Source organism: Talpa europaea (assembly GCF_964194135.1).
Source record: "Talpa europaea genome assembly, chromosome: 14".
In the NCBI taxonomy this organism is placed as follows: domain Eukaryota; kingdom Metazoa; phylum Chordata; class Mammalia; order Eulipotyphla; family Talpidae; genus Talpa; species Talpa europaea.
In genome coordinates, this window is record NC_140082.1 from 67,192,146 (window position 1) to 67,217,443 (window position 25,298).

The following is a 25,298-nucleotide window of genomic DNA, read 5'->3' on the forward strand; positions in this document are numbered from 1 at the left end:
AATATGTACACAGCTTTCCATAGTGGCTGAGCCAAATTACATTCCCACCACCAAAATAAAAGGATTCCTTTTCACCACACCCTTGCCAGCCAGCATTTGTTGTTTCTAGTTTTTTTCATATGTGCCATTCTCATAAGTGTCATATTTATAATTATACCAAAAATTTAAATACCTGGGAATAAACAAAAAAAAAAGGAGGAGAAAGAACTATACAAGAAAATTACAAAACTCTGTTGAAAGAAATAGAAATGGAAAGACATTACCTGCTCAGTTTTGGATTGGAAAACATAACATTATCAAAATGACAATCCTACCAAAAGCAATTTACAGATTTAATGCAATTCCAATGAAAATCTTGATGGCATTATTCAAAGAAATGGAACAAACACTGCTGAAATTTATATGGAATCACAAAAAAAGCCTGAAATAGCCAAAGATCTCCTGACTAAAAGGGGGGAAATGGAGATATTACACTTCCAGACATCAAACTATACTATAGATCTATAATAATGAAAACAGCTTGGTAGCAGAACAAAAACAGACACATAGATCCATGGAATCAAATTGAAAGTCCAGAAATAAAACCACACATATATGATCAACTAATCTATGATGAAGGAGCAAAGAATATAGCACTGAAACATGGAAAGTCTCTGCAATAAATGGTGCTGGGAAAACTGGACTGCTGCTTGCAAAAGAATGAAACTATACTACTACCTCACACCAAACACAAAAGTCAACTCAAAATGGATAAAAGACTTACATGTAACACTGGAAACCATAAAATATATAGAGGAAAGCAAGCAAAACACTCCATTACATAAATCTCAGAAACATCTTTGAGGACTCATCTTCAGAAGCAAGAAAAATGAAAGAGAAGATAAACAGCTGGGATTATACCAAACTAAAAATCTTCTGCACAGTAAAAAAGATGGTAACCAGGCCTCCCCTAGTGGTGCAGGTAGTTGAGCGCAGCACTGTGAAGCTGTCCACAGCCTCTGCAGCGCCAGTTGGATCCTGGCCTGCTGGCGAGAATCCCACATGGTGCAGCAGACCTCTCCTGTCTTGCCCGCTGCTCCCCTCAGCAGTGTATTTCAATCAGTCTGCCTGTTCTGTTCCCTGCTCTGTCTCTGGTGAATCCTTTTACCCTCCTGCACATCTGGTCTGTATCCCATTCTTGTATGCATGAATAAATAAACCTTTAAAAAAAATGGGAACCAAAATTTAAGAGATAGCCTTCTGAATGGGAGAAAATATTTGCACACAATACCACTGATAAGGCACTAATGTGTCTTTCAAGTTATAGAGATCCCCTTGGAGAACTTACAGGAAAGAGGAAAAAGATATTTTCATCTCCTTCATAATCTAGCTCTTGGTAAATCCTTTTGACTTTTTCTCCTTCTCTACTTCACTCCCTAGATTTCACCACACTGGCCTCCTTATCCTTCTGAAAGTCTGGCCTAATTGCTGCCTTGATTTTTCTCTACTGTTGGGCCTTTCTGCCTTGCCCCCCAATTTTTTGCCTCTCTACTCAATGTCACAAACTCAGAAAGATTATCTCTGGCTCACAGTTTAAAGAAGCAGCTCTCCTCTCAATCTACATAATGTCATTCTGTGTACTTGCCTCATCCACACATCTGTCTGTTCATTTATTGTCTGTGTCTCCCCTTAGAGAATGTAAGCCTACAAAAAGCAGTGCTTGATCTAATGTGCTTTTCAGCACTTGGAACAGAGCTCATCACAAATTTGGCTCTCCATAAATATCATTTTAATGGGAGATGAATAAATGACCCAGAATCATAAGACAGATTATGTCCTGAATTGTGATCCAAAGAATATGGTTAAGTTATGATTGTGATTTTTTTATAATAAACTGATGATGAGAGAATAATTTATTATAGAAATGAACTGTGCTAGTATATCTAGTGTTTACTGTCATGACCATCATGCCTCAGGGTGTTTATGGACTTGATTCATTGGAAATATTTTTAAGATGTGGGAAGAAAATTGTGTTTTGTACATCTGCCTGGCTATTTGGTTTTGAAAATTGAAAGAGGTAATGGAGCATAGTGATTAAGAAAATCCAGTCATCATCAAACTACCCAGGCTTAATTAAATCTGGGCCCCATCACCACTATTCCTTGGGCAAATTAATAAAACTCAATATATTTCAGTTTCCTCATACAAAAAAAAAATGGAAATAATAACAGTACCTACTCCTAAGAATTATTATAAACAATATAGTCAGTAAAACTTACTAGAGTGCCTGACACAAAACAACAACAACAACAAAATAAATGTCCGATTGTGATAGTAGTGGTATAGCAGTATTGCTAGTGGTAATAGTATAATTACTAGTTTGCCAATGTCAAAAGATAACAACTGCCATAAATGCACATCTGTTCTGCCTTTAGGCCTTGAGCATTTTAACCATTCTGTTTTCAATCATTTTCTTCTTATTAAGTGTGTGGGCTCTCTGAGGACAATGTCAGGTACTTTTCATTTACAAACTGCTTCTTTTTTCACCTCTTATCAAAATGGCAAAAGATCAAAAAGCAGGTTCATTGAGTTCCATTTTTCTTTCTTCTTTTGTTCTTCATCCGCTTTGGGCTTCTTTCTCCCCTCATTGGTCCATCCTCTTCTGGTCAAGTATCTTGAAATACTGAGGCAAGAAAAACTGTGCCTTCCTGCTACTCTAGGTTTCCTTGCTGTCGTGGACTGCCTGGTGGAATGTGGACTGAGGAGGAGGCTGCAACTGCAAACTTCAAATGCGAAAGCCTCCACATTTTCCCCTAGATGAGATTAGGTCTTCAGTCTAAGCTGACCTTCCTCTAAAGGGCAGCGGCCTCTGTTCTCCAATATTACTTTATGTTTCCTTCCCCAGGCTCAATGTGTGATTGTGGAAAACCTCTTAAAGGCCCAGGCCTAATCTAATGTTGTGAAATGTATATGAACTCAGACAAACATGAGTTTAAGTCCCATCTCTGTGACATGCTAGCAGCTGATGCCTGGCCACTGGCAGCCTTGTCCCTTCATCTTTAAAACTGAGATCATTCTTGCCCAATGAAGTTGCTTGTTCTTGATGATGTGTAACATTACCTGTGAAAGTATTTTAAACTATTATATACAAACAAAGTCAGTAGTTACAATTATCATACATCCTTTATTGCCAATCTGTCTCGCTCAATACGTAAACCGTAGTCTTTCTTCACTTAATACATTTATAAGGTTGCAATAAATGACACTTAGGTCTGAACTTAACAGATTTATAGAAATAGTGATCTGATATTGTCTACTCAAATCTTCATCATGTTCTCTGCAGTTGTTTTCTTTGAAAGTTAAATTAAAACTTAATGCAAAATAAAGAACCCAATTAAAAAATGGGCAGAAGGCCTAAAGGGACATTTCTTGAAAGAAGATATGCAGTTGGCATACAGGCACATCAACAACTGCTTATCACCAGGGAAATGCAAATCAAAACCACAGTGGGATAGCATTTCATATCTGTGAAAAGGGCCCTTATCAAATAAGCCAGAAACAACTAGCTTGATGTTGGTGAGGATGTGGAGAAAATCATACCTTGTTGGTGGGAATGTAGACTTGTCCAGTCTCCATGAAAAACAGTGTGGTCTTTTCTCAAAATATTAAAAATATATCTACCATATTATTCAGAAATTCTACTCTTGGGTATCTATATGAATAATGCAAAAACACTAATTCAAATGAATATATACACTGTACTCATATGTTTATTGCAGCTCTATTTATAATAGCAAGTTTTAGAAATACCTTAGGTGCCCAATAAAAGCTGAGTAAATTAAAAAGATGTTTTATACACACACACACACACACACACACGCACACACGTATAGGGATTAACACGTAATATGTATATATATATATACACACACAGTGCATCATTTTAAGTTAATGGAATACTACTCAGCTATAAAAAAAATATGACCTCTTTCCATTTGCGACCACATTTGTGGAAACTGAGGAATAATGCTAAACAAAATAAGGCACAAGTAGAAAGACAAATGGAAAAAGTAGAATATAGAGAAACAAAACAAAGTTTCTAAACTAAAAACAAACCCTAGAAATCTGAGGGTAAACTAAGGCTTTAGGGGAGGAGGAGAGGGGGTGTAAAAAGGGAGAAGGCTCAAAGGAATGTGATAAATGATGGTGATAGAGTACTACCTGTGCCTTGTTGGTGGGTGTGGTATGGTAACATACCTGAAAAGGTGGTATCCTACATTTCTGAATCATATACACTGTTGTAAATCAGTGTTACCTTAGTGAAAAGATTATTAAAGAGTTAACGCAAATAAAACATCCATTGACAAAAATAAGAAAATATTTGAAAACTGAAAGCAGCATATTACAAAAATACAGGAGACAGCTTACAGAGGACCCCCCACTGGCAATGGATGCAGAAAATGGGTATCACTATGAATAAAGACAGCAATAGATGACACTTTGAATTAAAATGTGAATTTATGAATACCTAATAACAAAATTATTAAAAATCTTTAAAAGGGTTAAGTACTAGAAAAGGATTTCCTAACAAAAGAATAATAAACTAATAAATATAGAAAAAAATTACAAAATTATTTACAAGTATAGTAAAAAAAAATCAATCAATAATCAGAAATGGATGAATACCAAATCTGTGAGTGGAATATTGGTGAATAGAATATCATTTATGCCATCTAAAGGTGCCTCTGTATTAGTTATTCATTTATTATAGAGGGGAATAAAAGGACTATTTAATGGAGAAATCTGGCAGATATCTTCTTAAGAGACCAAATTTAACATCACCAGTATCATCAGAATCATGTGCACTTCATGGGATGCACTTTGAAGGACACGTTGCCTCTGTAGTGTTCCTGCCAAAAATATAGTCTAAGTCTAATCAGAAGTCAACAAGCAAATCAAGTCCAGGGATATTTGGCAAAACAACAGTCTGGACTTCTCTCAAATGTCAACTTCATAGAGAACAAGCAAAACAAAACAAAACAAAACAAAAAAAGGCTAAGGAAGTCTCCAAAACTAAAGGAGACTAAAGAGACTTGAAAACTAAATTCAGTAGGTAAATATCAATTGCATATTGAATCCCAAGAAGAAAAATCTAGGATAAAGGGCATTACTGGAACAACAGGGGGAATTTGAAATTTAGATGATATGCATTAACGTTAATTTCCTGTGTGAGAATGTGTAATTCAGTTCTTCGGAAACCTGGCCTCCTTCTTAGAAATGCCTGCTTAAGATTCAGAGATAAACTCTCATGATATTTATAACTTACTTTCAAGTAGTGTACTAAAAATTGTGTGTATATGCATATACATGCATATACAAAACTCTTGCAATGAATATATTTATTCACTGTATTCTTCTTGCAACTTTCTATGGATTTGAAATTTTTCAAGATAAAGTTGCAACATATTTTTTTAAAGATGTATTTATTTATGCATATAAGAACTGGGGTATAGGCCAGAGGTGCAGAGGGTGAGAGGATACACCAAACACGAAGTGGGAAACAGAACAGGTGGATCTACTAAAATACACTGCTGAGGGGAGAAGCAGGTGAGACAGGAGAGGTCTGCTGTGCCATGTGGGTCACTCCCTGCCAGGGATCGAACTCGTGCTGCAGTGTCAGCTGATAGCATCATAGTGCTACATTTTACCTTTGCACCACCAGGGATGCCCCCAGGCTATTTATGAAAGCAAATCCCCCCCCTTTTTTTTAGTGGTCCCCCCACTCCCCTGTTTTTTTTTAATGGTCATCAGTATCTGTCCTTATGCCAGAGTAAGAATTAGTATGTATTATTAACCAGTCAGGCCTTGCTAGTATCCTGTCTGCTATCTTTCACAAGTAAATTCATCCAGATCCAAATTCTTAGAACATAATGAAACATATATTTCATCTGAATTAAAGCAAAGCCATGCCAGTATCAATTGTTTCCTTGTCCAGAAGTAGCCAGTGAATCTACGACATGGGTAAAAGGTCATCTACTCCATTGTCAGCCCCCTGTGTTTATTTAAGAAGGTAAACTTTTTTCCTGTCAATCCTGCACTTTAATTACAATCAAGGGTATAAAATCTACATAAATTTACATTGAATGTAAATCTAATTGTATTGATGAGCTGAGGCCATCTGTTCAGCTTCATTGATTAATGTCAGCAGATAGCCAAGATCTAAGGAATGAAAGTCAATGAACTGACTGCCAAGCAGCTACAGAGATCATCAAATCTTAATAACTGATCCTTTGCACTAGACTATAAAAGGAAGATCACATTCACTCTGAAAATATCATGTAGATTACAGTTTTTAAGATTCATTTTAATAGACATTCAGTTATAATGCACACCTGAAATCTATGTAATGTTATAATGCAATGCTACTTCAACATTTTTTTCCACAAAAACAAGGAATAATATGAAAATAGTAAATATTGTGGCTATATTATTATGAGAGCCACAAAAATGTCCATAAAATAATTAAGTGCCAAAATGCCATAAAAGATTATGCATTATATTATCCCATTTTTTCTAACAAAATATTGATCAAACAGTAATTGCAGATTTTTCAGATAAAATAAAAATGGATTTTTTATGAAAAAAAGACTCCTCTTAGCCAATATATGTAGTGTCTTTGTACTAACTGTGCTATATTACTTTAGAAATCAAGTTTTTTTTTTTTAAATTATGGACTAAGATGAGGTTTCTTCTAAAAATGGTGTTTTAATTAGTGCACACATTGAACAAAACACTTCACATAGATTATCTCTTCTAATCTTCATAACTCTTTCCAGAAGTGGGAACAGACTTAAAGTGGTCAGTCATTTGTCGAAGGCTAGGTTACTAGGTTACTAGGGTTACTAACAGTTTGGGTCTTGTCATACTCCAAATCCTTTTCTCTGAAACAATTTTCTACACTAATATCAAAATCAAATATGAAATGTATTATTTTATAAAAATTCTTATCTTTACCAATACACACATCCCTCTTCCCCTCACACACCATGTTTTAAAGTTAGCAAACACTGGTCCTCCCCTGATGGTGCAGCGGTTGAGCGCAGGGCTCCGAAGCTGCCCACAGCCTTTGTAGTGCTGGTTAGATCCCTGGCCTTCAGCGAGGGTCCCGCATGGCGCACAGACCCCTCCTGCAGCACCCGCTGCTCCCCTCAGCAGTGTATTTCGTCGGTCTGTCTGTTCTGTTCCCCGCTCTGGCTCTGGTGAATTCTCTCATTCTCCTGCGCTTCTGACTGTACCCAGTGCTTGTATAAATAAATAAATCTTTAAAAAATAATAATAAAGTTAGCAAACACAGAAACTACATCTTTTAGTAGTTTATTAGAAGAAAATTAGATATTTCTTTGAAAAGGTGAACATTGTTTCTGGATTGAAAAAGAAAGTTTGATGACCACATTAAGTTTGGAGAATAAATACATACTATTAATGCAAGCAACTAGAATTCTATTTGATTTTTTTCCTCATATTAGTTCTACCTAAGTCTCTTGGACAGAGTTCACATCATTTATAGTTTCTCTCAAAATACCATGAGAGGCTTATAAAAATATTATGTCTTTGTATAGTCAGCTTTCCCCTTTGTTACCAGGTGTTAGAAATAGAGCTGCAGCCTTTGAGCATAGATCTTTTAGAGATGGTAAGCAGGCATTCCAGGGATTTGCACAAAGGTGAATTTTAATAAGGTCTGCCTACGTGTTTCCTTGCTTGAGAAGTAAGAGTGCAGCAAGGCTGTTAGAGAATATAAAAGAGTTCTGCAAGCATACTAATTAGATCAGGCCTCTGGAGAGTAGCCAGCTGTTGGTTGATAAAAGAAATAAAATGATAGGTTACAGCTAGAAGTCATTTCAAAGCTGATTTTAGAGTTGTTGTTTTTTTTGTTTTGTTTTGTTTTTTTCCTGGCAGCAATTGTTCCACACAAGGAACAATTAAAATATTCATGTAAATGAGAAAGAGGAAGGTGAGGTGAACAGGGTCAGTGTTGTGGGCCATTGCTCTGAGTTCACTGTCCAAGCATAAATGTGGTTCCCAGATCTTGGTTTCCTCCATTTTTAATTTTCACATAAATCCATAATTTGCTTTGATATTTAATAAAAAGTTGGATAATAACTACAAATTTTCTTTTTCTTGGCTTTCACTCTTCTCTTCTAATTTCTTCAATACTTTCTTTTCTGTATTCTTCATCTGCTCTTCTTTCTTTGTCAACCAGAAGTGATTAAATACTGCCTGTGTCTGGCTTTGACCCAATTCTCTTTTGTTGAAAATCTCTCTTGATTATCTTACACACTTCTAAATCTTCAAAAATGCAGAGAAATCTTATAAGAATGTGTGTTAAGTACTACATAACTACTTTGCCCTTTCTGTATCACAGACCCCTTTGGCATTCTATGATACAGATTCTTTGGGAACTAAGGACTCCCTTTTGGAACACTATTTTTAAAAACAGGGAGGTTTATGTCATTGTATCTGCTTTGATTTGTTATAAGTTAAACCTCTACATATGCATATTTTCACTTTCTCCACCATGTTCTACAGGGGACTTCCTTTCCCTACCCTTCTAGTTACTTCAGTTTTGAAGTCAGATGTTAAGTGTTTATTATTATTGGTTTGGTTTAACTGACCATTTGTTATATTTCTCTATATTCCACACATCAGTGTGACCATCTGGTATTTGTCTTTTTCCTTATGACTTATTTTGCTTATCCTCTCCAGTTCTATTCATGTTACAAATGACAATGATACATTTTTTTTTTTTTATAGCTGAGTGGCATTTTGGGTTGTTTCTATAACTTAACTATTGTAAATAGGGCTACAATGAACATAAAGGTACACATTCCTTTAATTAATGTTTTCCATTCTTTGGGAAGATGCAGTGCTGGGTCATTGGGTATATCTATTTTAATAGTTTGAGAAACACCTACTTGCTGTTTTCCATAGTGGCTATACTAGTTTACATTCCTCCCAACAATGTATAAGGGTTTCTTTTTCTGCACATTCTCACACATATTTGTTGTTTCTAGACTTTATGATGCAGTTCATTCTCACAGATATGAGATTGTATCTAGTTGTGATTTTAATTTGCATTTCCTTAATGATAAGTAATGATAAGCAGACTTTTATGTGTATGTCTTCTTTGGAGTAGTGTCTGTTTACCCTCTTATGGCTATTTTTTTAATTAGGTTAATTCTTTTGTTGGATTGCATTAGTTTTTATGTATTTTGGATATCAGCACATTGTCAGATGTGTTATCTGTGAATATTTTCTCCAATTTAGTACTGTGTTTTTCTGTTTTACTAATAGTTTCTTTCCCTGTGCAGAAACTTTTTAGTTTGATGTAATCCCCTTTATGTTTGCTTTTGCTGCCACTGCCATTGGAGATGAATCCCCAAAGGAATTTCTGAAGCTGATGTTGTAGAATGTTTTTTCTTCAATGTATTTTACAGTTTCAGAGTATATCCATGTTTTTAATCCATTTTGATTTGATTATTGTGTGAAGTGTAAGATGGTGATCTATCTTCATTCTTTTGCATGTGGCTGTTCAGTTTTCCTAACGTTAGTTTTAGTGACACTTCTTTCCCCCATGTAAATTTTTTATTCCATCAACATAGATTAACTGTCCATTAATGCATGGCAGTTGGTCTGTGGGTATCCTTTTGTTTCACTACCATACTTTCTTCATTACTATAGCTTTATAATATAGTTTAAAGTCTGGGAGGATGATACCAACATTTGTCCTCTATTTTAGTAAGATTCCTTTAGCTATTCAGGGTCTTTTGTGGTTCCATATGAAATGCAGTATTGTTTTTTCGATTCCTTTGAAGAATGACATTAGAGACTTGATATGGATTGCCTTGAATATGTATACTGCTTTAGGTAAGATGGCCATTTTGACATGTTGATTCTTTCAATCCATGAGCTGGGAATATCTTTCCATCTCTTCAAATGTGTTATTTGCATATAGAAACACAACAGATTTTTGCAGATTGATTTTGTACCCTACCATTTTATTGAATTTACTTATTAAATCAATTATTTTTTTATTGAAGTAACCTTGGCTTAGATCATTATTTGTCTAAAAGAAGCATAGAATCTCTCCTCTCAGGTGCTGTCACCACACCAGACCCACCACACACCAATAGTCCACCACCAGAGTACATCCTGTTCCATCCCCACCTTGTTTTTGTCCTTTCCCCACCTCCCCTCTGATAATCTCAGTTCTAACAAAGGAGGTGAAGGAAATTTACAAGGAAAACTATATAAACCATTGTTAAAAGAAATAGAAAAAGACAAAAAAAAAAAAAAAAGGCAAGATACACCCTGCTAATAATGGGCTGGAAGAATCAACTTTGTCAAAATGGCCATAGATCAAAGCTTAAGGGTACCTGTTCTAAAGATTTCCAAAACAATTCACTTCCTACGTTATTGTATACCTATCCGAAGCCAGAGGATATGATATTTATGAAAGGATGCTACAAAGTCATCTAGTATTACATAATTATTCTCCAAATCCTTCATGCCATACATTCAATTTATCTGGTCTTTCTCAGTCTTCTTAGCATATCTTTTACACTGAAATAAAATTTAACTAGCCAGTTTTTCTATTTGTTAGCAACCATTGTATTTTAGCTTTGTTTATTGGAGGGATTCTTTTTTGTTTGATTTTAAATATATTCATTAATTTTAGAGTAGGCTGAAACTGCTAATTATCTGGCCTCCTTTCTTTAGACTATGTCTAGTTTCTGTTAACATAGATCATTGAGATGTAAATATGGATAGAATTAAAATATCCAACATTAACCTCTGTCTGTTGCTTCAAAAGTTTTCTAGTAGATTTAAAATTCTCCTCTCCAATTTGTTGATCCTCTCTTAGCTTGGCTTCCCAAACCCTGCTTTTTCCTAATCTCTCTTGTCCTCCTCTTTCTATAAGGGTCCTTTCTGAATCTTCTCATCTGTTTTGCACACTACCAAACATAAAAGACATCCCTCCCAAATTAGATTTTGTGCTGGTTTTATCTTGGTTTCCTTTGATAATTTCTCCCAATCCACAGTCTTTGTTCCTTGTCAGTTTTAATGGATTCCATTTGCCTCCATTTTCCTTTGTTTTTATGACTTTATTGAAGTTTAGCAGATATTCTTCGCCATGAGCAGTATCTAGGCAGTGGGGCTGCAATAGTAAACCAATGCAGCAGTATAAATACACCCTACATCAATCTATCAAGGAAAATCAGCCTTGAATAAATCATTTCTAGAGTTATAAGCCAGATGAAAAGGGAGTAACAAATCACTGTGGAAAAGTATAATAAGGGAGATGTAACCAGGTTTAGGTGCTTAAGGAAGCCTCTCAAAAAAAAAAGTCATGTTTATATTAGGACTTTGAAAGTTTAATTAAGAGTAGCTCAATAAGCAGCGTAGAAATTGGCACTGGGGAAATGCTCTTGAAATGCCAAAATATAGAGTAGCTTTAGTGTAAAATTCAAGGGGGCATATAAGTGCAGTGAAAGTTTGGAGAGTCCAGGTCAGACTGGTAAACATTTGTTAACCTTATCGGGAGGGTAGGAGAGGACAACATCCTGAGGACACTGCCACTGAACAGAGTGTTTAGATTTATATTTTTAAAGGATTAACCAAAATGTAATATAGAAAGTGATTTAGAGAGCATTAAGAATTGTATCTAGGTGGGGATACAATTGTGTTTATAGTAGCCCAGTTCAGAGATGATATGGTGGCCCTATAAGAAAATCTGAGTCACTGATTACTCATATCTGTTTCTCCTTCACCTACTCCTCCTATCTATCAAACACTAAATCTTTAAAAATATGTTTTCTAAAACAGGCAGGTTTTTATGACTTCCTCCTCTGTATCACTCTATGCTTTCAGCTGGGAACCATCAACAGAGGTGCTAACCTATAATAATAGTACTTACTAAGTTCTAATATTTACTCACACTGTACTGGAAACTGGAGGCATGCAAAAATGTATGTCATGAAGTAATATCTTATATAATTATTTTAGTGGAAAAAGGAGTGTATTACTAGAAGAAAATGTTTGTATAAGAAGTTCTTAACTTTTTGTCAAAACTAGTTTGTAACTGGACACTAGGGACATATACCATGATTTTCTAAAATAAGTGTTAATGATGGAAGAAAAATGCATAAACTCTCAAAAACACAGCAAAAACACAGAAGTATAAGAGGTCTTTGATGAAGAAATATAAATTATGAGTAATGTACCCATTAAGAAATGGTTTATTAGATGTCTATGTATGTATGTATAAAAAGTTCTATGGCTTCAAATTTGACTAGATTCTTTTGTTTGTTTTTCAATGCTTTTTCTAAGAATTGCCCTGGTGGAAAATATTCCTGAAGGCCTTAACTATTCAGAAAATGCGCCATTTCATTTATCACTTTTCCACGGCTGGATGAATTTACTCAACATGGCCAAAAAGTCTGTTGACATAGTGTCCTCCCATTGGGATCTCAACCACAGTCATCCATCAGCATGCCAGGTAAGCTGTACCTTCTATGTGTGTGATACTGTGCATTTTACATACCTTAGCATTCTTGCTCTATACTCCAAAAGCTCATTTTTTTGGTCTGTCTTCACCATAATAAATGTATATCACTACATATATGTGCATGTGCCATTGCTAATCATGTCACTCAGCTCCTACTAGAATGCCATATTTTCAAGGGCAAAATCATATTTCATCCTTGTATACAATAGGTTTAATATGCTGCATTGCTATAGAGGATGTCCTCAGGGGTCAACATTCACATAATGGCCCCTGTAGATAGAACAACCCAGAATTCAGCCTTGTACAACCTGCATATTTACAGTTCTTTTTCTATAACTGCTTGTTGAGGTATTTATTCAGTTAATTGGTGTCATAATTTTTCTTTAAGATATGGATCCAGAGCCAACTTATGTGTTACTGGATTTAAACTTCCCAGATAGTTAGTTGTTTATTCTTGACTCTGCTATATTTGAATGAATGAATATAAGAAAAAATGTGCTAATTATAGCAATGACTTTTAGAAAAATGACTAAATGATCTAAATGATTTATAAATGAAATTTCCTAGAGAAATGATCCTGGTCATCTTTAGTATATTTTTCTTTATATTGGTGTGATTATGATAGTTTACAGTAAACTCTCTGGACTAGTCAATCCAAGCAATGTCTATAGGTCTATAGTTTAATGCCCTATGTGGGTCAGTTTTGTGTTTTTCTATATGAATGTGTTGGCCTTAAGACAAAATCATCACCCCATTAGTGTTTTGAAATATGTTATTCAATTATATTACTTTAAAGTCAAAATAATATCAAAAGACTGGGCCTCCCCAGTGGCGCAGCTGTTGAGCGCTGGGTTGCGAAGCTGCCTGCAGCCTCTGCAGCACTGGTTCTATTCCCGGCCCCTGGCGAGGGTCCCACATGGTGCACAGACCTCTCCTGCTGCACCCACTGCTCCCCTCAGCAGTGTACTTCGACGGTCTGCCTGTTCTGCATCCCGCTCTGGCTATGGTGAATTCTCTCACCCTCCTGTGCTTCTGACTGTACCCAGTGCTTGTATAAATAAATAAATAAAATAAAATAAAATAAAATAAATCTTTAAAAAAAAGATCAAAAGAATGTAAAAACAAACAACACACCACAAATGTACTAAAGAGGATTTGAATAAATGTACAAGTTGTGTTTTGTACTTTTCTATCTCTCTTGTTCAAACTATTTACTTCTGCACACATTGACCTAAAATTTAGTGCTTAAAAAAATAGCAATCCCTCACTTATTCATTATTATGGGAAAGGCTAGCAGAAAAGACTTGTTTCTGATTTACTTATTATTGACCAGGGTGCCTAGAGCTGGGGGATCCAAAAGAGTCTCTCATACCCATATTTTATCTGGAGTTTTTGGACTTCTCTCTTTATTCCTTTCATCATTCAGTAAACTAGCCCAAACTCTTTACATAATGGTCGTAATCTGAAAGATGGAAGGCAGAAATTATGCAGTGTCTTAAGACTTGGGCTCTGGAGTCCCAGAATGTTGTTTCCACAGTATTTTATTTGTGAAAGTAAGTCACAAACTCAAAATGGCAGAAAGAAGATCCATGTAGAAATGAAGAAATCTGTTGTCAGACATCTTTGGAGATTGTGTACCATAGCCCACCTGTCGCCATATCTACCCATATCTTTTCCATATTCAAGATGTACTCCTCATTCTTCCACACTGTCATCCTATTACAGCAAAAGTTCAAAGTATTGGATTTCTTCATTTACATCAGGTCTGGATCCATATGAGGCTCCTCATATGCTTTCTCTTGATTTGGACCTGTAAACTAAAAAGGCAAATTATGTGCTTTTGACATACATTCCCAAATATAAAATGGTAGCATGGAGAATAGATATTTCTGTTCAGAAGGGGAGATTATATATCAGCATGAGTTCTTGGCAATTTTAAGAAACAGGGAATATGTTTAGATTAAGATCTAGTTCTGCTCCCGGGTAATGCTTCTCTAATCTGTTGTTTCAAAAGTTTTTTACCTCACCCTCTGTGTTGCATTATCTTTTCCATAAGAAATAGCTGTGTTTACCTCAGACTTACTTTTTGATCAGCCAGTAAAAATTTGAAATTTAAAAATTCATTTTAAACAATTTCTGTCCTTTTTTTGTTTAAGATTTTTGTAGAATTTAGGAGTGGTCAGTTACAATCCACTCATTACCAAGATGCAATGTCTACTTACAGACGGGTGTTTTCTGCTTTGGTCTGTGACTCAAAGACCTTAACCTTGACATTGTTTGAAGCCTATGAAGCACCACAACCTTTATTATTTCAGAGGTATCACCAAGGAATCATATAGCCACAAATTTGATTTGATCTTTGCCATGAAGCCATTTATTAAATTTAGAATATTTTGCTGAGTTGAGACTGCCCTAGGGTCTTTACAGTTTATCTGAATTGTGCATGACAATTAAATAGTTCCTATGAGTTCATTTTTTTTTTTAATACCTTATCATATACCACTAAAACTTTGACAGTATGGAGCCTCCCCTAGTGGCCCAGTGGTTGAGTGCTGGGCTGCCAAGCTGCCCACAGCCTCTGCAGCGCCGTTCGATCCCTGGCTGCTGGCGAGTGTCCCACATGGCGTGCAGACCTCTTCTGCAGCGCCCGCTGCTCCCCCTCAACAGTGTATTTCATCAGTCTGCCTGTTCTGTGCCCTGCTCTGGCTCTGGTGAATTCTCTCACCGTCCCATGGTTCTGACTGTACCCAGTGCTTGTATAAATAAATAAATAAATCAAAAAAAAAAAAGAAAGAAATTCTCTTTAAAAAAAAAAAAAAAACTTTGACAGTATGCTTGAACAATCTCCTAAGGCAGATCTATAAATGCATTAATCATATGTTCTATTTTTCACTGTACAGCAGGCAATAGTGTTGCCAAACATTCTGTCATTACTTTTTCAAGACTCCAAAAGCAATTTCTTTACTGTTGCTTCAACCTTGAGTAGTAGTCTCCATTGCCACTCAATCTTAAAGGCAATAACACATGCGTTAAGTTTTTGCCACAGCAATTTATATTTCAGTCATCTATAACTCCAGAACTTATTTGTTATTGTTTTCTATTTTTCTGTGAGTTGAATTTCTGTAGTACTGACTGGGATCATTCATGCAGTTGTATTTAGCTGTGAGAATGGCAGAGGCTGGACTGAGGACTGCTGGGTTCTCATTCTCCCCAAGTAGACACTCATTCAATAATCTACTGCAAATTTCTCATGAGGCACCTGGATCCCAACTAGGGGAAAGTGAAAACTTCCTAACTTTTAATTTTTGAAGTCTTAGGACATTTCTTTTGTAACATAATGTTAGTCAAAGCAAGTGGCAAGGTCAGCCCACTTTCAGGGGAGCAATAGTAAAGCAGCATGTATGGAAGAATGAGAGCAGTTTCTGGCAGTCAACTTTTGAAACAGTCTACTATAGTCACTATGATATTGTGAGCAAAAGATAAGTTCTCTTTATTCATCCTAGACAAGATCAGTACATGATTGAATAGGAACTGCAAGCTTTAGTTTGACTTGATGAGCAATGCAATGTGCTTTGGGAGCACTTCACTGTAAGCAGCTCCCTTTCATGCCTTCTGTATCACTGATGAGTGATTAAACACACAATAGGAAAATTGACACTTACACTTGAGCTTAGTGACCTGTGAACTCCTCTGATATGCTGTGTCTGTGGAATGATGGATTTTTCCCTCAAACTATAATGTAATCTTTTTTAAGTGGTTTCATTTTTCCCCTAAACTATTTTTCTCTCGTATCCTGTTCTCAGTGTTGGCCAGTTTCCAGGATTCTTATAATCAACCTATATTCAGGGTTGATTTGACTTGGAGATCCTATGGAATCTGCAACATCCCCCAGGATTCCCCATGAAGTCCATTTGAAGGATTCAAGGGGGTTCCAGGACCTGAGGCTATAGAAGGGAATACCTGGTACTATTGGTCATTCCTGGGGATGGATGTGTAGCACTTAGATGAGCTTATAGACAAAGTACAGTCCCTGGATGGGTGAAATAAGCACTTTTAAGATGGATGTGATTCTCCCAAATAGCCTAAAAACCTAATGGTCCCTCTTTACTTTTAACCTGTCCCTTTAGTCTAGTCCTTCCAGTGTGAGCTAAACTTTTACTATTCAAAATTTTGCCCTGGAACCAAAAGCATCTTTATTACCTGGGAACTTATAAGAAATACAGAACCTCAGGATTATTACCTGTGTTACTTGAGTAAGTATCTCCTTTTCAGGCCTCCCTGGTGGCACAAGGGATTAAAACACAGCCTACAAAGCTATCAGCAACTACTGCAGCACAATTTTGATCCCTGGCCAGGAAGCTACCCACATGGTGCAGTAGACCTCTCCTGTCTCCCCCGCTGCTCCCTTCAGCAGTGTATTTCAATCCATATGCCTATTCTGTTCCCCACTCTGTCTTTGGTGAATTTTCTCACCCCCCACACCTCTGGCCTGTACCCCAGTTCTTGTATGCATAAATAAATAAATCTTTTAAAAAAAGAATCTCCTTTGCCTCAAGATCATAGGTTATACATAAACTCAAAACATTTAAACAGTACTGAACTAAGTAATTCTGACATCTTTCTCTATAAACTTAGCAAAAGTTAGGTGTTCCAACTCTTTGCTTGAATGTGATCCATTATGGAATGAAACAGTATTCCTGCCCCATAGTAACTGACATTACAGAATGGGAACCCCTTCAACTTTGCTTACAGGGCAGTGATGAAATGCATGAACTATGTTCAAGGTCTGTTTGCATAGTGCTTAATGTATTTTAGTTGTTCAGTAAATATTTGGTAAGTAGTTGTTGTATTAGTGAAAAGGATTGTATTACTGGTAAACAAAACCAGGCATAAGCTAATGTAGCAAGTACAGATTATATTCAGTAATATACTATCTTAATAAGCCAGAGAAAACTGAGTTCAACCTTGAATTTTGCAGAGGTAACTGGAAATTTTAAAGAAAATATAAAGTAATAAGAAGGGGAAACAGGAGGGGCTTAAGCAGGGTGAAAGAAGTAGAAATTTTTTCTTTAAAGATTTATTTTTATACAAGAACCTGGGTACAGGCCAGATGTTCAGTAGGGTGGGAGAATTCACTGGAGACAGAGCAGGGAACAGAACAGGCAGACTGAGTGAAATACACTGCTGAAGGGAGTAGTGGACATGACAGGAGAGGTATGCTTCACCATGTGGGATTCTCACCTGCCAGCCAGGATCGAACCCACAGAGGCTGGGGACAGCTTCACAGTGTGGTGCTCAACCACCTGCACCACCAGGGAAGCCCAGAAGTAGAAATTTATAATAAAAATGGTACAAGACCCACCATATCAGATACTTTCAAACATCAGTGCAATTTCAATAGCTCCATGAAGGGACCTAAGAGCAAAACTAACATGGCAGAAATCCCATAGACATAACCATGGGCTCTTTAAGCTCCATGAAATATCCTGAGGGTAGAACTGCCATAGCAGATCCCGTGCAGATATTAATACGGACTTAGTGAGCTCTATAATGGGGCCTGAGTACAAACCTCAGTTAGCAATTCCCCTCAGATCAGGACAGTACTGGTGAGACCTAGGAATGACCTGATGGTGAACTCATCATAGAAAACTCCTGAAGATATGAGCTATTCCCACTCATGGAAGCCAAGCTACAGATAAGTTTTTCCTGCATACATTGTCATCTACTGGAAAAGTAGGAGGTTGACACCCATAACATTTAGAAATGAAATAATGGGGAGACAAAAAGCAGCAAATGGTACCTGCGTCCTCACAGGAACACTACACCACACAGAGAGATCAAATCTCTAAACATAATCACAAAAACATGGAAGCTCTTATCTTCCAATCAGAGAGAGTTCAAAGTTGCCACAAGAAAGAAATTCAAAGAAAACACAGAAAATCTGATCAAAGGCATAAGAGAACACTCAGAAAACAGGTGAATGTCCTGAGAAATAAAAGTAATAAACAGAAGATCAAAGTTGAATCCTTAAATAAGAAAATAATGAGGAGGCAGGATATAAAAGATAAACAGAGGTGATAAAAAAATTCTGGAGAAAACTACGATGGTTGAATAAACCAAATGGAAAGTTGAATAAGTGACCTTGAAGATGATAATGCACAAATAATCTAGTTGGAAGAACAAAAAGAGATATGAAGGAGAAAACGGAGAAAGACTTCCAGAAGTATCAAACTCCATGAAGAAAGGTAATATAAGAATAATGGAATCCCAGAAGGGAAAGACAGAGAAAATGGAAAAGAGAAGCTATTTAAAGAAATAATAAAGGAAATTTCCCCAAAGAAACTAAATATGTAAGTACCTGAATCTAAAAGACCTACCCCACAGTATCTAAACAAAATGAAACTTATACCAAGACATATAGTAGTAAAACTACTGAGAGCTCAAAACAAAATGAAAAGAATATTGAAGTTGGCTAGGGTGAAGGAAAAGATAACCTATAAAAAAAACCCTGATCAAACTTACATCTGACACTTCTGAAGAAACATTATAGGCAAAGGGAGAATGTGCCCAACATAAAGACAAGTATGTCAGTCAAGAATACTCTATCCTGCAAGGTTCTTCTTTAGATATAAGGGGAAAATAAAGGTGTCCTCAATTATAAGCTGAAGGAATTTGGAAACACTAGATACCCCCTCCAAAAGATGTTGAAAAAGAACTCTTTATTAAAGTAAAAAAGTGCTGCACCTCCTCCTGCAGTGACCCTCAGGGCTAATGGCTGTTGCCATGGTCCCTGAGGTCCGGCGTGGGCAAGGAACCATGCGTGCAGGGGGAGAACAGCAAACTCCCTAAGATGCAGAAAAGCCGAATGCCTGCCAAGAGATAACAACCACCAGAAGCTGCCACAAAGATGATTAAAAGAAATGCTGACCACCTGAAACCTTATCTCGCTTTCTCAAGGCCCATAAACTTTATTCTGCTACAACTGTCTCTCTAAAATCTTTCCTTTTTCTGGTCATTGATTGCTAATTAAAAAGCATACGTAATTTAATAATTAGGCTAATGCAAATGAAACATTACTAAACACTGTGTTATAATAGAATTGTAGTTTAATAATCTTTCTATTATGTGCTTAACTTTAGTACCTTTGATATTAACTACATTATAATATAAATTTACCTATGACAATTAATTATTAGTAAACATAAGTAGGTAATAGTAGTAGTAATTAGTACAAGAATATAGAAAGAGTTAATAACCTGTCTACTTAGGAATGCAGCTAGGTCCAGATGTATTTTGGACATAAATCACTGCCCTGTCAATGATAAGCTAAAACTATGAACAAACTAATTTCTTTGATGTTTACCAATCCTATGCCTTTAGAAAAAACATATATATACTGACCACTAACAAAAATAAAGAACACTCAGATTTACACTCTCTCTTGAAGTGTGTCTGTTTGTCATTTCTTTAACCAAATCCCTGACCACCCTGCGCAGTCTCTCAACCCTGAGACGGCCTCATCGTCTACTGCTGTGCTGATCAGCGGCAAAAAAGCAGTATATCCACAAAAAAAAACTGAACAAGGAAAAAAAGTAGAACCATAAAATTAATTTGAAAGATTAGAAAATAATCCTACCATCAAATGGGACTCAGTCATATTTTTATCAGGTAAAATAGATTTCCAGCTGGAGAGATAATAAGATAGAAGGATGCCCATTATCTGATGATTGAGAGAGCAATATATCAGGAAAAAACATGACACTAATCAGTATATACTCATCAAATAAAGAAACGTAAAAATATATAAATCAATTAATATTGAACCCAAAAACAGATACTGGGAAATAAAACTAGTGGCTGGGGACTTCAACATCCCACTTTTACCAATGAACAGTCAACCATACAAAAAAATAAAGAATACCCTTTAACAAAGAATTAGACCATGCAGGGCTAAGCCATTTATAGGGTACTGTACCTCCAAAGAGCTGAATACACATACTTCTCAAGTACACATGGGACATTCTCCAGGATTTGCCACATACTGGGTCACAAACATAAGTATTAACACACTCATAAAGATCATAACAAGTATCTTCTCTGACCACAAGAGAAAAGCAAGAAAAGGCTCTAGTATGTGGAGTCTGACAACACAATACTGAGTGAATATTGGGTTAACAAGGAGATGGAATAATACATTTTTAAAAAATGCCCCCCATTGAGTGATAATAATATCACAACCTTTCTGAACAAATGGGAAAGAACAAAACAATAATGAGAGGGAAGTATGTAATAATATGGACCCACATCAAAGCATAAGAAATCCAAAAAGTAGTATTATCTCTCACCTGAAGTAACTAAAAAAATAAGAACAAGGAAAAATAAAACATAGTAGAAGGATAGAAATAATAAAAAGTAGATCAGGAATAAATATAAAGCAGGAATAAATATAATTGAAATCAAAGTGACAGTCTAAAAGATTAATGAAACCAAAAGCTGCTTCTTTGAAAATAAGCCAAATATTTTTTTAAATTCTCCCTTGATCTCCTCATTAGTCCAGTGGTCTTTGGGTAGTGTGGCTTTCAATCTCCATGATGTGGAAGGGTTCCTTGTTTTCTTTTCATGATTTATTTCTAGTTTGATGCCAATAGATAAAATCATGCTATTAACAGCAATGTTGATGGAGCTAGAAGGAATTATGTTCAGTGAATAAATCGGAAGGAAAAGGAAAAATATCAGATGGTTTCACTTATAGGAGGAATATAGGGGAACCAAATAAGACAAATAAGACATTGGTGCAAAAAAATAATAACAACACAAAACACAACAAAACAAAAACAGACAATTATAAATCAGAGACATGGTGCAGGAGATGAGGAGTCAAAGGGAGGGAGGAAAGGAGTGAGGAAAGAGCAAAGGGGACTAAGGTGATGGTGCATATGTACATTGGTGAAGGAAATTCTATGGGGACTACACATGAGGTGGGGGGATGCAAATATTGTTTAAAAATGAACAATGATGGGCCATCCCTGGTGGTGCAGGCAGTTGAGCACAGCTCTGTGAAGCTTTCCACAACCTCTGTAGCACCAGTTCGATCCTGGCCGGCCAGCAAGGGTCCCACATGGTACAGCAGACCTCTCCTGTCTCACCTGCTACTCCCCTCAGCAGTGTATTTTGTTAGTCTGCCTGGTCTGTTCCCCACTCTGTCTCTGGTGAATCCTCTCACCCTCCTGTGGATCTGGCCTGTACCCTGGTTCTTGTATAAATAAATAAATAAATAAACAAATCAATCAATCAATCAATCTTTTAAAAAATGAATAATGATGTAAAAATAAATAAAAAGAAAAGAAACCAAATAAAATAGACAAACATCAAATAGGTTTACAAGGCAAAGAACTAAGAAATTTCAAATAATTAGGATCAAAATAAATGAGATGTTACAATAGATATCTCAGAAATTCATCTGATCATGATATTACCATAAACATTTGTGTTCTAGTAAGTTGAACAACATAGAAAAGATGAACAAATTATTAGAATTATATGAGCATCCATGCTTCAGGAACAAATAAAAAGCCTAAGCAAACCAATTAGAAGCAAGGAAATTGAAACAGTAATCAAAAATCTCCCAAAAACAAAAGTGCAGGACCACATGGTTTCACAAATGAGTTCCACAAATCATTTAAAGATGAGTTAATACCTATACTTCACAGTCTTCAAAAAAATTGAAAACTCTTTTTATGAGGCAAACATCACCCTAAATACAAAAATCATCCAAAGCTATCAAAGAAAAGAATAATGCATACCAATTTCCCTGAGGGATATAGATTCAAAAATCATCACTCAAAAGTCTTAGCAAAAAATCCAAAGGTTCATTAAAAGGATTATACACCCTGCCCAAATGGAATTTATTCCAGGTACTCAAGGATGGTTTGACATACAAAATTTAACATAATTCATAGCATGAATTAAAGGAAAGATAAACTCATATAATATCAATGTATGACAGTAAAGCATTTGATAAGATTCAACATCCATTTATGATGAAAATCTTCAAAAAATTGGAGCTATAAATTGATGGAACTTATATCAACATAACAATGGTTATACATGCCAAACACACAGCTAACATTCTCAATGACTAAAAAATTAAAAGTTTTTCCAGTAAGATTTGACACAAGACAAAGATGTCCAATTTCACTATTACTATTCAGCATAGTATTGGAAGTCCTAGTTAAAGCAATTAGGCAAGAAAAGGATAAAAATTGGGAAAGAAGTAAAGCTATCATAATTTGCTGATGACATGATAATACACATACAGAGCCCTTAAAACCCCTTAAACACTCATTGCAACAATGAACAGTCCAGCAAATTGGCTGGTAATAAAATCCATATGCAAAAATCAGTTTCCTTCCTATGTGCAGATGGTGAGCAATAAGAATAAAAACATTAGGAAAACAATCCCATTTATAATTACATACAAAATAATTATATACCTAAGAGTAAACCTAATAAAGTTGGTAAAGGACATATACAAAGAAAATTATAAGACACTATTGAAAGAGTTAACAATAGAAGAAGACATATGTAAATATAATGATAACCCCTGTTCATGGGTTAGAAGAATTTAAGTGGAAAGCCTTTTCAATGAATGATATTGGGGAAAATGAACAGCACATGCAAAATTGTGAAAGTAGACCACTATCTTACACAATACCCAAAAATCAACTAAATATTCATAAAATTTGGATGTGAAACATGAAACCATAACTACTTAGAAAAATATGTATTCAAAACACTCCATGGCAGAAGTTTCATAGAGGTCTTTGTGTATTCATCTGAAGTAAGGAAAACAAAGAGGATATAAACCATTGGCTGCATCACACTAAAGTCTTCTGCACAGTGAAGAAACTGTCACAAAAACAAAAGGAGAGCCTTCTGAATGGGGAAAATTATTTGCACATTATCCACCCATTAAGGGACAAATATCCATGATCAAAAAATGACTCATAAAACTTAACAAAAATAAAACGAATAACCCAATCAAAAATGTGCAGAAATTCTAACACTTGCCAAAGTAGATCTACAGATGGCCAATAGGCTATGAAACAGTGTTCGTCATCACTTACCTTCAGGAAAATGCAAACCACAATGGAATACCTTTTCAAATTTTGGGTGACCAGTCTTTGGACCTGTGGTAAATTGGATGTTTTTATTTATTCTTTCAGTTCTTATTTCAGTAATCCTTAGAGATTTCTATACACAGTATAGCATCTGCAAATAATGTTAGTTTCATTTATTTTCATATATGGATTATTTTTATTTCCTGATTTTTTTAAAGATTTATTTATTTATTTATCAAGCACTGGGTACAGTCAGAAGCGCGGGAGGGAGAGAGAATTCACCAAAGCCAGAGCGGGGAGCAGAACAGGCAGACTGATGAAACACACTGCTGAGGGGAGCAGCAGGCGTGGCAGGAGAGGTCTGCGTGCCATGTGGGACCCTCGCCGGTGGTCAGGGATTGAACCGGCACTGTAGAGCCTACAGGCAGCTTCGCAGCCCAGCGCTCAACCTCTGTGCCACCAGGGGAGGCCTTATTTCCTGATGTTTTTTAAGTGCTTATCTAAAACCCTTTTCTGCATCTATTTATATCATAAGAATTTTACATTGTCTTTTGTTGATGTAATATATTACTGATTGATTTACATATATTAAGTCATTGTTGCATCCATGGAGTAAATCCCACTTGATCATGATGTATAATCCCTGCAATATATTTTTCAAATTGGCCAGTATTTTGTTGAAGATATTTGCATCACTTTTCATCCGGACTGTTGGTCTGTAGTTTACTTTCTTTGTGCTGTCTTATGAATATTTGGGGTAGATGCTTAGGAATGGAATTACTGGGATGAATGGTGAATCACTGTTTAATGTTTAAATTCCCACCAGCAGTGTAGTAGGGTTCCCTTTTCTCTACATCCTCACCAGCACTTGTTGTTCTGGTCTTTTCAACATGGGCCAGTCTCATAGGTGTGAGATAGTATTGCAGTTTGGTCCAGATTTTAATTTCTCTAACAATTAGTGATTTTGAACATCTTGGAGTGATATCTGTTGAATTATTTTGCCCATTTTTAAATTGACTTACTTGTTTTCATACAGTTTTATGAGTTCTTTGTATAATTTTGATATTAGTCCTTTGCCAGATGTATGGTATGCAAATATTTTTTTCTCATTCAGCTGAGTGTTTTTTCTTTTTTTTTTTTATTTTTACATGAAGTTTATTTTTACATCATGCTGTTAATACATTATCAAAAATGGGGGAATACAAGGAGAATAAAAAAGGAAAATAACCACTTATAATCCCTCCCCTCAGAGATAACTGCTGTTAACATAGTCACATTTCCTGTAGTCTCTTTGCTGTTCATGTTTGTCTGTGAATAAAAGCATGTTATGCTGTGGAAAGAACATGATTTCATGGGAAAAACACAAACCAACAAAGAGGAAGTTAGCGTTAGATGGACCAGAGTTCTGATTACGGCTCCACCACTGGCGAGACCTATGGCCAGTGTCAAGTTCATGATCCTCTACTTCAGTTGTTTTGTAACATGAGGAGGCTTAGTAATTAGTTTTTTGGGAAGAGTATGATTTGCATGATAATCCTCCCCAGAAAGGGACAGACACACATTATCAGCTTGATCAATTAAGTTATATTTCTGTGCATTCTGTACCTTACTTTTTCTCCTGCATTACATGCATT

At 35.9% G+C, this 25,298-nt stretch overlaps 1 protein-coding gene across 2 annotated transcripts in view; it reads left to right on the plus strand.

Annotated features, from left to right (window-relative positions):
- PLD5 (phospholipase D family member 5) overlaps positions 1 to 25,298 on the plus strand; it is a gene marked incomplete at its 5' end in the record, with an annotated part of 439,585 nt that overhangs the window by 232,906 nt on the left and 181,381 nt on the right. For both annotated transcript variants that reach the window (XM_084253047.1, XM_084253048.1), the window contains one exon: positions 12,367 to 12,535. In XM_084253047.1, the coding sequence (XP_084109173.1) occupies positions 12,367 to 12,535 (169 nt within the window). The remainder of the gene's footprint in view (positions 1 to 12,366; positions 12,536 to 25,298) is intronic.